Source organism: Cryptomeria japonica, unplaced genomic scaffold (assembly GCF_030272615.1).
Source record: "Cryptomeria japonica unplaced genomic scaffold, Sugi_1.0 HiC_scaffold_165, whole genome shotgun sequence".
Lineage (NCBI taxonomy): Eukaryota > Viridiplantae > Streptophyta > Pinopsida > Cupressales > Cupressaceae > Cryptomeria > Cryptomeria japonica.
In genome coordinates, this window is record NW_026728987.1 from 231,354 (window position 1) to 247,467 (window position 16,114).

The 16,114-nt window shown below is 33.1% G+C and overlaps 1 protein-coding gene across 1 annotated transcript; it reads right to left on the reverse strand.

Moving 5' to 3' along the window:
* Nucleotides 1–3,909: 3,909 nt before the first annotated feature.
* LOC131867185 (xyloglucan endotransglucosylase protein 1-like) lies at nucleotides 3,910–5,311 on the reverse strand. The gene is made up of 4 exons (XM_059215488.1): nucleotides 5,077–5,311; nucleotides 4,877–4,977; nucleotides 4,568–4,761; nucleotides 3,910–4,445 (listed from the first exon to the last, which is right to left on the reverse strand). The coding sequence occupies exons 1-4, from the start codon at nucleotides 5,237–5,239 to the stop codon at nucleotides 4,079–4,081; spliced, it is 825 nt and encodes a 274-aa protein (XP_059071471.1). The 5' UTR covers nucleotides 5,240–5,311; the 3' UTR covers nucleotides 3,910–4,078.
* Between the last annotated feature and the right edge of the window lie 10,803 nt (nucleotides 5,312–16,114).

Sequence of the window (16,114 nt, forward strand, 5' to 3'; positions counted from 1 at the left end):
CGCCCAATATTCTGGTGTAAATTTGCATTCTAAACCGATTGGAGTACTGGGCAACTGATATGTGACTTCAGCTTTAGGATTAAGAAAGATAACCTAATAGCCCTCAATTATAGACTTGGACAGCAAAAACTTATTCTTAAAATTGTAAGTGCCTCATGCAACTGTTGTATGCATTTTAGACTAAATCTTAAAATTGCAATCAAACTGACTTGATTACTAACAGCAACTGATATGACATTGGAGCATTCAGATAAGGGACAATAACCTAATAACCTTAGAATACTAACCAAATGGTAAATGATGGACTGTGGAAACCTTGAAATTCGTAATAAATAAAAAAATTGCAAGTGCTTCACCCCAACATGGTGTATGGTGTTTTAGTGTATGTTAAATTTACAAGCAGTTGCTATTTTGGTGTAAATTTCCATTTACAACTAACCCAAGTCTAGAACAGAGAACAAATGACGAGAAATTTGAACTCTAAGCTTAAGGACAATGACCTAAAACCCTTATATACCGATGAAATGTTGAATTATGGACTGTGGAAGCACTCTTAATCAAAGAACTCGTTAAATGTCTCACCCAAACATTGAACGGTATTTTGGTGTAAATTTCAATTTACAAGAAAACCGGTTCTAGAACCGACGACATTTGATACTTTGGTGTAGGTAAACAGATTCGAGTATCAAGGAAAACTGAAACAACATTTAAACTTTAAGATTGAGCTTGATAACCTAATAGCATTAAATACTAATCCAATGTGCCTGATGCACATGCGGGCTGAAATGGTAAAAACGAAACGATAAGAAAAACTTACTCCATGGAAAAGCAGGTCCATGAGGGGAGAATCATAAACCGACTGAATCTGTGGCCTTGTCCAGTCATATCTTGGGCCATTTGTGACGGCTTTCTCTGCCTCAATGCTAGCTGCAGATGAAAAATTTAACAATGGAGAAAAAGAAGAAGAAGTATTATTATTAGCGCATGCAATTGTTGATGTCTGAAGTCGTGGACTGGAACTTCAGAATTGCCTTTATCAGAGCCATTATCTTTTATTTTCTGCTGCAACTGCCGGCAGCCCCGAGGATCGATCCGTTGACCTGCAGAAAAAAAAGAGTAAAAGAGAAAACGAAGAGCTCCTGTTTTCCGGAGCTCCCGAAGTAGTGTAATGAGAGGCTAAATGTCATTAAATCCCTGTTCGGAGAGTTTGTAATTTGTTTGTACTGAGAGAAATCTGCATTTGTTGTTATTTGATTGTACCTTTTGTTTGTACTGAGAGAAATCTGCATTTGTTGTTATTTGATTGTACCTAGTGTTGTCGTGTTTTGTTTAGCTGCGAATTGTGTGGGGGTGGTAGATGAGCTTTCCCAATGACCATGAATTCAATTCCTTAATTTGTTGAGGGGTCGATGGAAAGGATGTGTCTGCATGGAGGTAGATTGACATTACATTATGGAATGTAAGATATATGAGAATATTCGGTATAATTATATAAATATGTTATAAGTTAGCTTTTTAATGATTTAGTTTGAATAGGAGAAAAGATGGAAAAACTTGATAAAGTTATGTGACAAAATTTACAATAGAAGAAGTAAAATCAACAAAAAGTTAGAAATCAACAAGAAATCAATGGTGGGGTTGTCATGTGTTTTGGATGGTTTCAATTTCAATCTTTGATTTCTATAGATTGGTTGGTTTCATGAATGTCAATAAAAACTTTCATGTCAATGTCTTTAAAGACGACAAATCTAATTGAGATCTATATCATGTCAATGTCCTTCAAGACAACAAAGGGAAAATAAATAACACTTTAGATTAATTAAATTAATTAATTTAGATATATTAAAATGAATATATGAAAATAAATAAGTGTATTTATTTGAAAATTTAATGTAGGTATGTTGTGATGGATGTTTAGAGGTGATTCGTTCATGTGAAGAAAAATTAAGCTTAATCAAATGAATGCCTTAGAATCTAGAGGATTATTATAAGTTTGTTTAGTTCACTTCTACAATTGTAGAAACAATCTTTGTGATTGTGCATTTTAACTTAGCCCACAACTTTCAACTTTAGTATATAGATTTCAACTCTACCAACTTCTTATATATGTTTTTAAAGTTTGTTTTGGTGTTTGTGATTTGTGTATGTGTATGTGTATGTGTATGTGTATGTGTATGTGTATGTGTATGTGTATGTGTATGTGTATGTGTGTGCGCATGTGTGTTCATGTGTGTTCATCATCATCATCATCATCATCATCATCATCATCATCATCATCATCATTGACTAAATTAGGGATTAGGGTTTTTGTCTTTAGCATGTTAAAATGAAGAACAATGATGCTCACAATGACAAGGCTAATGAGGTGAAGAGAGAGATTGAGGATTGGGGCTAATGCATTTGACATATCAAAACGATGAACACCAAATATTAAAAAAGAAACAAACAACAAGATTAAGAAAACAAAAACCAAAAAGGACCAAGACAAGAACAAACAAGAAAGGGGAATAAAAAATATGGGGAGTGGGGAACTCCCCCCCCCATCCCTCCACCCCACTTTGTCAAGGAAAGAACAAAATAATGTTTGGATGCAAGATACAACAATTATATTCTTCTCACATCACCATCCTCTAGCTTGGCTGAACACTTCTCTCTACACGTGTTTTTAAACATCCAATAATAACCTTACAAGGTGTTATAGAAGGAGACCTCACTTTTTATTTCCCTCTTTTGGGATCTTCCACTGACATTCCAATATAAGTGCTATTGAATAGAAACTATTCCCCAACACATATGCATTAAAAATATGTATTTTAAATCTACGTTTTCCTCCAATAAATGGCATTACAAATCCTCACAATGTCGTATCTTATTCACACTTGAATCTAGCATTAAAAACTTCTCTTCTAATAGCATTCTTTATTCTTTTAAAAACTTTATGTTTTCACGATTATTTTGGATTGGCAACACTATCTTATGTGATATTTCACCAAATTAGTTGACACTCATCTATTCCCCGCTTTCTTTTAATAACTGAAACTTTTATTTGATTTTTTTGAAATAGAATTTGATAATTAACAATAACAATTAAAAGGTTGGAGATTAAATACAAATTCTTCAATTACCCAACCAAGAAATTAAACAATCAAATTAGAGCTTGATTATGCGAAACTAAACGTCAAAAAGATTTTAAATTGCCTTCTATCATAGCTTTTGATCGAACGAACATCTTCTCATGAAAACTAATCACATTATATGAAAATTTTGTTATTTTTTTCAATTTTGACTTAATTGAAATCTATGAACACATACACACATACATATGCACATATACTTGTTGACATATATGTATATGTGCACATAACATATATTGTACACATATATGTAAAATGACATTTCATTAACTCTTGTCCAATATGAATGTTATTGAACTATTACCTAACACATATCGCATTAAAAAATTCTATTTTAAATTGACAATTTTCCTCTAATAAATGAGATTAGAAATCTTTATATATCATATCTTATTTACACTAAAAATCTTAACATTAAAAATTAAAAACTTCTAATGAATTATGAATTGTGTGTTCTTTTTAAGTAGGTAATAGTAGAAGAGAGAATCCAAATAGTTTTGGATCCTTTGTGCATCTCAATCTCCTAAGCTATCTCCTAATTAGCTTATTGAATGTTCACCGAAATTTTATCGTAAACAAGAGTATGAGTATCAAAGATGTAGATATAATAGTTACACTTTGCTGAACTGTCCAAAAGCACACTTAAAAAAGAACCGTTCAAAACTTAGGGTGATTGTTCTTTTGATGACTTAAAATTAAAGTTAAAAGGAAAAGATCATTACTAACTACAGGTATAAAAAAGCACGGTTGAAAGAAATTTGAAACTCTTTGGAAATGCTAAAAAATGAATATTGAGATACATATTCAATTGACCGGGATCTAATAGTTACAAGTATAGCCTCTTGGGCTTGAAAATCGCTACAAAAAATGAATGAATAAAAGAATTGAATTAATGGATTTGGTGAAACTAGTTGTATCTCAATCCTTCGAACTCAGTCGAATGCCTAGCGAGTGCATTCAGCAGGGAAGCCCTGTGGAAACCTTTTACTGTCCGAACAGTAATTGTAAATCATGTAGTTTTCGCGCACCCATTCAAGTTTCTGCTGCTCACTCGACTCCAACGCCTCTGCACCATACCATGAATTCACAGAGCAATCAGAGGAGGCAGAGCATGTCTCTGCTTTGAAATTTCCATAAGATGCCACAAATGGAGATTTGCTCCAGTCGATCTTCACTGCACCGCCTCTGGTTGCCCAATTGTCTGCGTTCCACAGGCTTGAGTATATTCTCATCACTTGATTCTTCGGATATGCAACGCCCAAATCTTCGCTGTTCTTGAACACTCTCACTGGAGTTCCATCCACAGAAAACCTGCACAATATCAGAAATACACATTATCAACTACAAAAATGATCTTAAAAGTAGAGGGCCAGGCCCGAGAGGACATTCAATAGCTGATTTGAAGTTGCAGGGATTATATTAACGTTACTTACATAATTTGTTGGGGATTCCAGAGCAGGGAGTAAGTGTGGAAGTCTGCTGTTGGGTCGAACCAAAGGTAGAATTGCTGCTCCCGACCGCCTTTTCCTTGTGAGAAAACATTGGTGTGCATAATATAGGGATCTCCAGACAGATTTCCCAGGAACTCGAAGTCTATTTCATTGTGTTTATCCCCTTGTGACGAGAGCTGCAGCAGATCATCACCATTTTATTAGACCATACTCAACTTCCCACAACAATACTACTAGTACTACCCACTACTCATTTCAGGAGTGCAGAGTGAATCGAAGGGGCAAACTTCCATAGTATGCAGTAACAGTACCGGCGGAGTTACCAGGCACCAGCTTGATTTGCATATCAATCTTGCCAAATAGATATTCATTCTTGGATTGGAACCCTGAACCTGTTTTCATACAGCAGAGGCAGAGGAGATAAGGATCCATTCAACATACCGTAAAAATCATATATATATATATATGCAGTAAACATATGAGATAAATACCTGAGGACTGATCGAGAGTAAGCTGCAAGCGTTGGCCATTGTCAAGTATCTTAGCCTGATCATTTCCCCATGTGATATCGAAGTCATTGTAAAAATTTGCAGAGACAAGGTGGGAGAATGCAAGTGCAAGGCTTAAGAGGAGAGCACATAGAATGAGGTCCATTGAAACTGAAGACAAGAATGCAAACCGTATGAGTATTGATAGAGGTAAAGATGATGTGAATGTTGGATTGCAGAAGGAAATCGATGGAATTTATATACATAGGCAGGGTCAGGTAAGAAATGGAAAGTAGCAAGAAATTTCACCTAGAGTTGTTAAAGTGGATGAGTTAGTGCGCGCTTTGTATTTACAGCGAGTAAAGGTTTTGGGATTTGTTGCACTCGGAGATCCAGCTGGAAGAGTGTAGTGTTGAGTACAGGTAGCATAGCTGTGTACATTATGCAACAGCTGGCGTAGGTGTGCGGATTATGAAAGAGGAGTTGTATTCCATAAGTGTGGGTGCAGTTCCGAGGCTACTTAAAATGTAGTTTCTTGGATGTCGACATCTCACCTGTCCACAAAGCGGTCAAACGCCACATACCGCGTGTTTTTTTTAATATTCTTCAAACATGTGAGGAGGACGCTGGTATACTTATTGGAATAGTATTTAATTGTAACGGTAGATTTTGTATACCAATGTCTCTCTTTTTTTTTGAAGAATGGTTTAATAATTGATAGAATATTATATTTAGCTGATAGGTTCTCTGTTTGGGCTTTTGTCCATCAAAGTGTCAGTGTTCTGGTAATTATCGGACTTCCGACATCTTTCCGACCACTCTTCATTTTCAGAGAATGACATGTTTTTGTTTGGGTAGTCACTTGATTTTATGTGTTTTATCATTTATTATCTAGCAGTGAAACTGTACGACTCCAACAGTTTGACAGTGACATTTATGTCGATTGGTGGTGTTTGTTAATATCTTAGGGTTCAGTGAAAGAAATTATGTGATTGTGCAAATTCTTTAGTTACTACCTGAAATTTGTCGTCCTACTTGCTTGGGTGTGTCTTCCTGGCGACAAGTAGTTCAATCATAAGCAACTCAAACCCTAGATGTTTTGCCACGTTCAAGGGTTGTGTGGTTGTTTGTTGGAGAATGTATCTATGCAGACTGTCAGGTATGCCTGCTTCAAACCCTATCCCGAAGATTGTAGGTTATTGGGTTTCTTTTTATTTTGGTTTGGTGGTGTTTTTGAACTCTAAGTATTCTAGCATGTTGGCATTTTGTTAACGGAAATCGGATTTAGGGTGAACTATTTTAGCCCCTTTATCCATCGCCATGAGGAGAAACAACGAATGCAAGAGATAAAAAGAGAAGTCTGGGTTAAGAGTGACAAAAAACAAAAATTTTCACAAAGTGATTCTTCCAACTTTGAGCAGAGCCGTACATCAGGGGAACATGGGCACTTTTGGAGATTCGTATGTTTGCTTGAAACCCTACCTTGTAGATTTGTCGGTTGTTGGGTTTCTTTGTGTTTCATTTCTTTGTTGTTCTTGCAAGTAGGGTTTTATTTTCTAAATCAATGAAATATTCGATTTAAACATTGGTTTGCTTTCTCTATTTTGTCATTTTCCCCACGAAACAACTATATAGAAAAGGGTCGCAGAGATAGATCCAAGTGTGCATGGCTTGTTTTGGGTATGGTGATTTTAATCGTTGGATCGCCTTGAATAGAGAGGCCTCCAAGTTTGGTTGTTGTGTTGAACCTGTAGTCTCTTTTGTTTCTGTTAGAATAGTTGTCAAAGGAGCCTGCTCCCCTGAAATGGGGGCGCTTCCTTCTTTAATGTCTATCTGAATCGGTGATAAGTTGTCAGCTATAAGGGCTAGCATTCCAATATTGTGATTCCTATGAGCCAATAAAGGACTTGTGAGATGGGGAATTGGGATCCCCATTGATCCCTGGCGCGGTAGGATGTCCAACCCAGATAATGTGTCCAACTACAAGACCTAACAAGAATATTGCAAGCACTAACAATTATTTGCTTACCTAAAGCTTAAGCATTTGCATGCATGTAACAAATCCCAATGATATCTTCAAGAATGTCGTAAGTAAGAAATTTTGAGCATTGTTTAAACAGAGCATGCGATAATTAAATATTTAATTTGTGGTGTCTAAACTAAATATTTAATGTCTATCTAAATCGGTGATAAGTTGTCAGCTATAAGGTCTAGCATTCCAATATTGTGATTCCTATGAGCCAATAAAGGACTTGTGAGATGGGGAGTTGGGATCCCCATTGATCCCTGGCGCGGTAGGATGTCCAACCTAGATAATGTGTCCAACTACAAGACCTAACAAGAATATTGCAAGCACTAACAATTATTTGCTTACCTAAAGCTTAAGCATTTGCATGCATGTAACAAATCCCAATGATATCTTCAAGAATGTCGTAAGTAAGAAATTTTGAGCATTGTTTAAACAGAGCATGCGATAATTAAATATTTAATTTGTGGTGTCTAAACTATATGGTATGTGTTTAAATTTCAACTTTGCCCACCTAACTTGCTATCAATATACTAGCAAATCTTTGTTTCTACAAAAGGTGTTTCTTGTATCTTCAAGATACACACTAATTTCTTAGGTTGAATATTTTATCAGCTTTGAAAAAGAGAGGTATAATGGTTTCAATTGATTTCAACAAGTCACCCAACTGGAGAAGATCTCTTATTCTAGTTGAGAGTGCTGAAGAATTGGCTAAAACGTACCTTCAATAAGTTCCAGATAGATATGTGAAAAGTGATGAAGAGAGACGAGCAATCATTGAATTTGCATTTGATCTATTTGACTCAGAAAAATAATATTGTCATTGATATGTGTGAGATTGCACAAGAACACCATAGAGAAGAAGAGATCGGAAAAATGGCCAAGGCTTCTGAAGAATGGGGATTCTTTCACATATTATAATATAGATTTTCCATAAAATCAATAAGATTTCCTAGATATTCCATTTCTGTCTTTATTGACTAAAAATAAATCTATACTAAGAATTTGTTTCAGAAACAAGACTAAAGTTTTTGTTTCATGTTTTAACAATCTGTAATGTGAGATCTATTGCGAGGAGTCATTTCTAGACAGCTCTAATATCCTATCTTTTATTTTTATTATTATTTAACTATATTTAATATTATTAAACATTGATAGAGTTTTGAAAGGATTTAACAAACATTTTTTGCAAAGATAAGATCAATTAAATTTAGTCTAACAAATAATGGTGAAATTGTTACAAGAATCAACAACACAAATATTGAAAAGCAGTAGGTACCACCAAAAAAAATATTAAATAGTACAAGACCAAGCACTCGACAAAAAAAAATACATGACAATAGATATCTGGAGAACTTTGAACCCTAGAAGCAGTCCTTCACACTAAATTTATAAAAAAAATATTCTTCTTAACCATTCTTTCATAGAACTTCAAATCTGAAAAACCATGCCTCCAAATCTCTTTCAACCTTACACTAAAATGCTTTTCTCCAATAAACCCTTCATTCCATATACTGAAAACATACTCTCATTCTGTCGTGAGTCGAAATCATCTAAATCTGAAATGTTTATTACTAATATATTATTAATTTTAATTATATTAATAGTAAATAAAGTGAAGATGTATTGAGATAGTCAGAATCCTTATTTTGGTGAAATGTTTAGCAGTTCGTAATTAGTACAAACAAATTTCTATGCGTACAACACTATGTTGGCTACAACGTATTTGTCAAACACATGAAAATCAACTTGGATACAACCACTTCATTTCATCCTTTGCTATAATTTATCTTATTTTGTAATGTTGTTTGTTTGGTTTTCTAAGACCAATAATTTGATTTTCTCTGTCATCTCTTAGAATATGTGAACTAGGTGGAGAAAGCTATTATGAGAGGAGAGAGATATGTTGCTATCATGAGAGGAGCCATACAAGTTTATTCAAATATAAGTATTGGTGCCCCGGCATAATAAGTCATGCACTATTTTTCTCTTGCTATGTGTTTTGTAGTGTAGTATCAGACTTTTGCTAATGGTTTTTTTTTAAATTGAGGTAAAAGAGTGGTTTTTGAAAGAGTCTCAACTTGTTTATACAAAAAATTAGATTTAAAATATTAATTTAAAAAAAATAAATTCGTCATTATCATCATTACAATCAACCTTTCAGTAACAATTGACAATTTGAACACAACATACCTATAGTTTATGTGAGTGATACAATTGACAAGTTTTAATTATACATAGTCTTGTATTATGTTTGATGAATTCAACATAGTCAAATGGTTTTGATGATACAACTATTGTTATTCTAAAATGTTAGTCTGGTGTTTTGAAGTTCATGATGTTGTTAAGGCTACCAAAAAGCCAAAGAATCCACGCACCAATACCAGAAGTGGTTCACAACATGATAAAGTAGATTGGATGGATATTTTCTTTTTTTTTGATGAAATATATATACTAATAAATATTTTTTCTTGAAAAAAGTAAGCTTTTAGATTTGAAATCTTTATTTTTGTTGTTGCGCCAGTGGTATCCTTAAGGGGCGAGTTGAGATTTGAAATCTTAATAATTATTAATTAAAAATAAAAAATAAATCTATGGATCATTATCTTCATTATAGTCCATCTCTCATAAATAATTGAGAAATTGACCACAACATACCTGCAATTTAAGTGTGTGATACAATTGTGGAACTTCTATATCATTATTTTTTCTTTAGATAATCTTTTATTATGTTGTTTGATGAAATTAGCATTACCAAATGATTTTGATGATATAGCTAAGCACTATTATTCTAAAACTTTGGTTTGGTGTTTTGTGGTTCAGGCTTCTGTCAAGACTACCAAAGATCCATAGAGTCTAGACACAAATCTAGGAAGTGGATCACAACATAATAAAATAACCACAAAGAAAATAGGAGCATAAAGCAAATAGAAGCATAATAAGTCAATGCATACAACAAATAGGAGAGGTATGGTAAATTTATGCATAGATTAGGGTAGTGAAAGCTTTGTATTCTGATTGCCTCGGTGTTGGCACTCAGATGGGGAAAATAAAAGTTGTATTCATGGCTTGCTTCACTTGTATCACATGTTTTCCCTTATCATCTTTGGTAATAGATCAAGATATTAATATGAAAATATGGTCGCAATGTGTTTTGGACTTACAACAAACGAATGCAACTATAATTGCCATACACTAAAAGCTATTTGCTTTAAAAAATGTTTCTATGCTATTAGAAAGTGGGCAATAACAGTATAAAAGTTCGTAGTTCAATACATTGGTAGATGAAGTTTGAAATATGTTGTTGGGAGAATAAGAAATTTCAAGTAATCAGAGCATTCAATCTACACTCTGTTTCAAATTTTGAAATTCAAAACCAACTCTTTCAATTTAAATTTCAATTTAATCACCAAATTAAAATTTTGGAAAGGAAATCACATTGTGCGTCTATTGGCCACCTCAGTCCTCCCCGTGCCCATTACACTTACCATTCAAGGTCATCCTCAATGCCTGACTTGTGATGCATACACTCCTTTATGTCATGCAACTTGTCAAACTAACTTAAGATTAAAAACAAATGCAACAGACTAAAAAGTTTCAAAAGAATAAGGCAAAAGAACATACAACACACAATAAATATCCGTTAAAAACCAAAGCAGTTATAGAGGATTTGATTTATATTGTAACAAGATAGGTTCATTGAGATTTTCCTTCTTGTCTAAATTCCTTTGCTTCTCCCCGGTCCACTCCTCATTTCCATCATTCCGTCTCAGTTATTGACCAATCGGAAAAAAGATTCAAAACTGTTGTCTGATATTGTTTTCAAACTTTGCCAAGCTCTTCCGGTTAATTATTGGATTCACTTCTATAACCGTTACCATATTGAAGTACTGCATATTGGGGAACATATAATTTCACTTTTCTTTCCCTTGTTTGTACTAATGCTAGAGGAACGTACTTCTAAAAAACTATATAAAAACTGAATGACAATGCACAATGGTTGCAAGGAATCAATTCAGTTAACAATTTTCAATATTATACTAAATTATTAGATTAAACAACTTTTCCATTAATCCTAGTCTATTTAAGACTTTTAGTTTTCATCATTATGGATTTAGTATATATTTTCTCTATTTACTTTCAGCTTCTGATTTTTGGTTTACAAATACAAATGTTGATGGAATTGTTCATAGCTGTAGATTAAATGACTTTTTGCTAAAGTATAGTCTATGTAAGACTTTAAGTTATGGTATCAGATAGAAACATTGAAACATTTAAATGTTGAAGGAATTGCTCACAACAATAGTCAAATCCAAATACAAACATTGAAAGAGTTGTTCACAATATCACAAACATTGTAGCCATCAGAACAACAACTGCTTGTACTCCACCTCAAAACCGTATGCCAATTCTTCACCCATCTCTTTGCCTCTAGGGTAAGTGCACAAAGATGGTGGTCAAAAAGGGGGGTATAAGTGGACACTCTTTTTTTTTTTTTTTTTTTCTGAAATCAGGTGAACCTGAACTTGGAGGCAAAATTTGAAAGTCATCCACTCAAGATATGAAGATAATCAAAGAACAAATATTGTATTACTCTAAATCTAGTTTCCAAACTACTAAACGTTTTCAAAATTGGATAAGATTAAGGGGGTCAAATCCTTCTCACACGAAAAACTGACCCTGATTTTTTCTGAAAAACATAACATAGTGTCTGACGTGCGCATCAAAAAATTCATAGTTAGATTTAGTATTTTGACAAATCCTTTGGCATAAAGATAGTTAAGAGTGGGCACTAGAAGATGTGTGTTTTTTTGTAATTTTTTGTTGAGTATTTTTTTTTTTTAATGATTTTTCCAATCGAGCACATCCTGAAAATTAGGTACCTGTTTGTGCACAAAGCATAAGTTGCACTAAACAAATCGAAAATACAATTTTTTTTTTTTAAATTGTAAAGAATAAAGTGCGCTACAACAATGTATAAAGTTTTTTAAATTTGGATAAGTATATCAAAAGTTATTCAAAAAATGGTGCACCTATGTCTGTGAGAACTATGGAGACACTAGTAAAAGAAATTCAATAATAATATGTTGTTGTTGTTCAAATTGAAAACAAATTATATGGTTAGAAAGCTCAAAAGATGGGTGAAAATATGGTGGCAATTTTAGAAATACCCACTTTATGAAGTGTAAACCTGATGATGACAAAGTCGATAAACCAAGTTGATAAAATAAAACACGTCAAAAATGAGAGAAATGGAGGGAAATCAAACTTCCAATCCATAGCTTTGTCATCCAGGCCAATTTCCAAGCCTAAACAGTCAAAAGCACGTACGGGGTACTTATGGTTTAAAAAGCGCGTACGGGGTACTTATAGTGTAAGCAGTGCGTATGTGCTTGTTTCCCTATAAACAGCGTGTACGCGCTACCTTTACTATAAACAGAATGTACACGCTATTTTATAATATGATATTCTGTGTATAATATGTGTATAATATGACATTGTATGTATAATATGTGTATATACATATAATATGTGTATAATATGACATTGTATATATAATATGTTTATATACATATAATATATGTATATATATAATATATTAAACATATATATACACATGTAAGTGTATCATCTCTCCCTCTCAAACGCATACAAGGTCTCTCTCTCTCTCTCTCTCTCTCTCTCTCTCTCTCTCTCTCTCTCTTCCTCCATACCCCATCCCTCTTTCTCTTCTTCTCTTCCTCCATACCCCACTGCAACTATGTTTGCACTTCTATAAAGTAAGTGAATTTATTTCTTGTCTGCAACTTCCTCTTTGATTTTTATCATGTATCCTCTCCTAAAAAATTGACTGATGGATTTTTGTGTGTATATTGAATAGGAGGAATAGGGTTTGAAATTGAACCACGGGTGTATTACCGTGACAAACAAGGAAACCTGTAGCAATATTCTTCTCGAATGTGTTTTTAATGAGCAGAGCAGATGTGGAAAATAGTGTCAACAAAGCAACATGATGAGTCAGAGTACCTACAATATGTTTTTCAGAAGAAAACAACAGGTAGGAAAAGAAAGAGGGAGAGTAACACAGATGATGTCCTGTACAATGATAGTGGTGGGTATGCGAGAGTTCCCATGTTGTTACACAACGCCTGTCACCTAAAGAAATTAAAGTTTGTTGTGAGCATGGTAGTGGTAGTATATGATGATCATCATGATAAGTGTGAGATGACATCATGATAAGCATGGATAAAGTGTAATCATCATTGACATGTTAAAATAAGATATAACCATGGTTAGGATAAATATGTGGCAGTCATAAGATATAATCATAAGATAAACCATGGTTATCAAAAACATGTGATAGTCATAAGATATAACCGTAACAAGAATAAAGGAAAACATAATCATCACAAGAAAAGATCATGTGATTGAAAATATACAACCAAGCATACTAATTGGTAGATGCAATCATGAGAATTATGTAGATCATATAATGTGTAAACATACCATCATCAATATAGAAATATGTTGAATGCTATAGAGGATATATTCTCCAAGTGGGAGATATGCAATATAACATATGAAAATAAGTTAATGTATTTGGGTTGAGCATGGATAATCCAAGATTCAAATATGTGATTATCATCAATCAAATTATCTTCATCTTGATTATGTTCTTTGTAAACACCCTCTAGGAAGTGGCTTTCATTGTGATAGGAAAGTGTTCTCTTAGTAAAGATTGTTGAAATAGGTGCAATGTGTACTTTATCTTTCTTTACATAATGTTTTTGGATGTGACTCCATGGATGTAGTTTGTTTTTTATTATCAATGGAATTTTGTTTTGGAACACATGTAGTAGAATATTTAGAAGATGAAGCAATCAGGTTGTTAAATATTAGTTTATTTGCTTTCTGTGGAAGATAAGGATGAAATCTTCCTTGCTTTTCTTTTGTGATTAATGAGAAATGAAATATTCTTATTTGTCTTCATGTGAAGGGTAAGAATTAAATTTTTGTTTTTTTTCTTCTCTTGTAATTGTATGTGAGAAATAAGGACATCCATTGTCCTCAAGAGGCTCATCAATATCAAAATTTTCTCTCTTAGGAAGGGTTCCAAATGCAATTTATTTTAGGCCTCGCGTCTTTCTTTCATATAACTCATCATTGATTCTTCAATTCTCATCAAAATGTATAGTATTTAAATCATGTTTTTTTTTTTTTTTGAGCACTTATAAATAAGCTTGTTAGAAGTCTCTATATGTGTATGTGTGTGTGGATGGGTGTGTGCATGTGTGTTCATGTGTGTGTGCGTGTGCGTGTGTATGTGTATGTGTACGTATGTATAATGACTTATTCATAGACATATATTTAATAAATAAAATGATATTTCATAAGCAAGGACACATGGTTCTCTCTCTACTTTGACAATATTATCCCAATGAACATATTTCAAACATTAGTGTACCATATAAGATACTTATTTTAACTATTCAAGCCATAGTATACCACATGACATAAATAATCTACTAAAAAAAGTGATAATTTGAATAAGATATTCGTCACTTTAAGACCCACTTGTATAGGAAAGATGATGTAACCCATAATAGGCATTGGTCATTTGAAATGAAATTCTATAATGTATATAGCTATATTGATGAAAATGATGGTCATGTAAAAAATCTATCATAAAATGTTATACGAATTTATTGGGTCAATAAAGATACTATCTGACCATACACGTACAATGATTCATATTATTTGTTATTTGGTATGTCATTATCATAAAAGGAAATCACCGAAGAAGAGGGAGGAGAAAATCTCTATCATGCGACATACCCACAAAAGAATTTATGTAACTAGATATGTTGAAAAATTAACATTATATCAGATCTTTCTTGTTTCTATTTATATGCATATGTGTCATATTAGCAGCGAGGCACTCAAACAACTAAAGAATATATCCATATTGTGAGATTGATTATACAAAGTAAAAGGATTTGTATACAAATATGTTTTGATTGGAAGTAGTTAACTTTAGGTTTTCCCATCATTAACACTTTCAAATTAATCATATTATTGTTAATTGAGTCATATATTATTTAATACCATATAAATTTGTGTATGATTTCCATTGACTCTAAGATAACTAATGGATGAATTATCATTATAATATCAAGTACAACCCTCTAGACAGATCTAATTGGAAAGTAGGAAGAAGATTAATCAAGTTAGAATTAAGTAAAGTCTATTAAAGAACATGATTAATAGGTCTAGTCAACTTGGTAAACTTTGTAGAAATTCAAGGCATGAAACAAATAACTTTATAGAAGTTGTGGCAATATAATGAGTACTTGGTTCACTCTCTTTCTTACTATACCCCTTTGAAAACTATTTGGATCTCTTTTTCTTACTATACCCCTTTGGAAACTATTTGGATTTTAAAATTTTGATGGATAGATAAGCATACCTTGGGCTATGCCATTTCAAACATATCTAGAATTTTCAAAAGAAAAAGGAAGATGAGAACGACGGGTAAATGAACCATGGGATGCAAATGACAAACAAACACATGCCACGAAGAGGAAATGAATTGATGAAACACATAACTGATGAGAACACTTAGAAAGGTAGGATCAAACGAGGTAGGGTTTTAAAGAGAATTTGTAGAGATAGGATTTATCATAATGTTAATTATGACTGAGTCCCTAAAAACCATGTTTAATTACCAATAGACCACAAACTCTTAAAAGCCAAATGCAATTAATGCTCAACAAGCATGATAAATGCATCATCGGATAGTGTTCATGTAGATATAATAGTTTAGACTCTGCTAAACTGTCCAAAAGAACACTTAAAAAAGAACCGTTCAAAAATTACAATAGTATCGCCCTATTAGTTACCATAGGGTGATTGTTCTTTTGATATGAATTAAAATTAAAGTTAAAAGAAAAGATCATTACTAACTATAGCCATAAAAAAGTCCACGGTTGAAAGAAATTTTAAACTCTTTGGAAA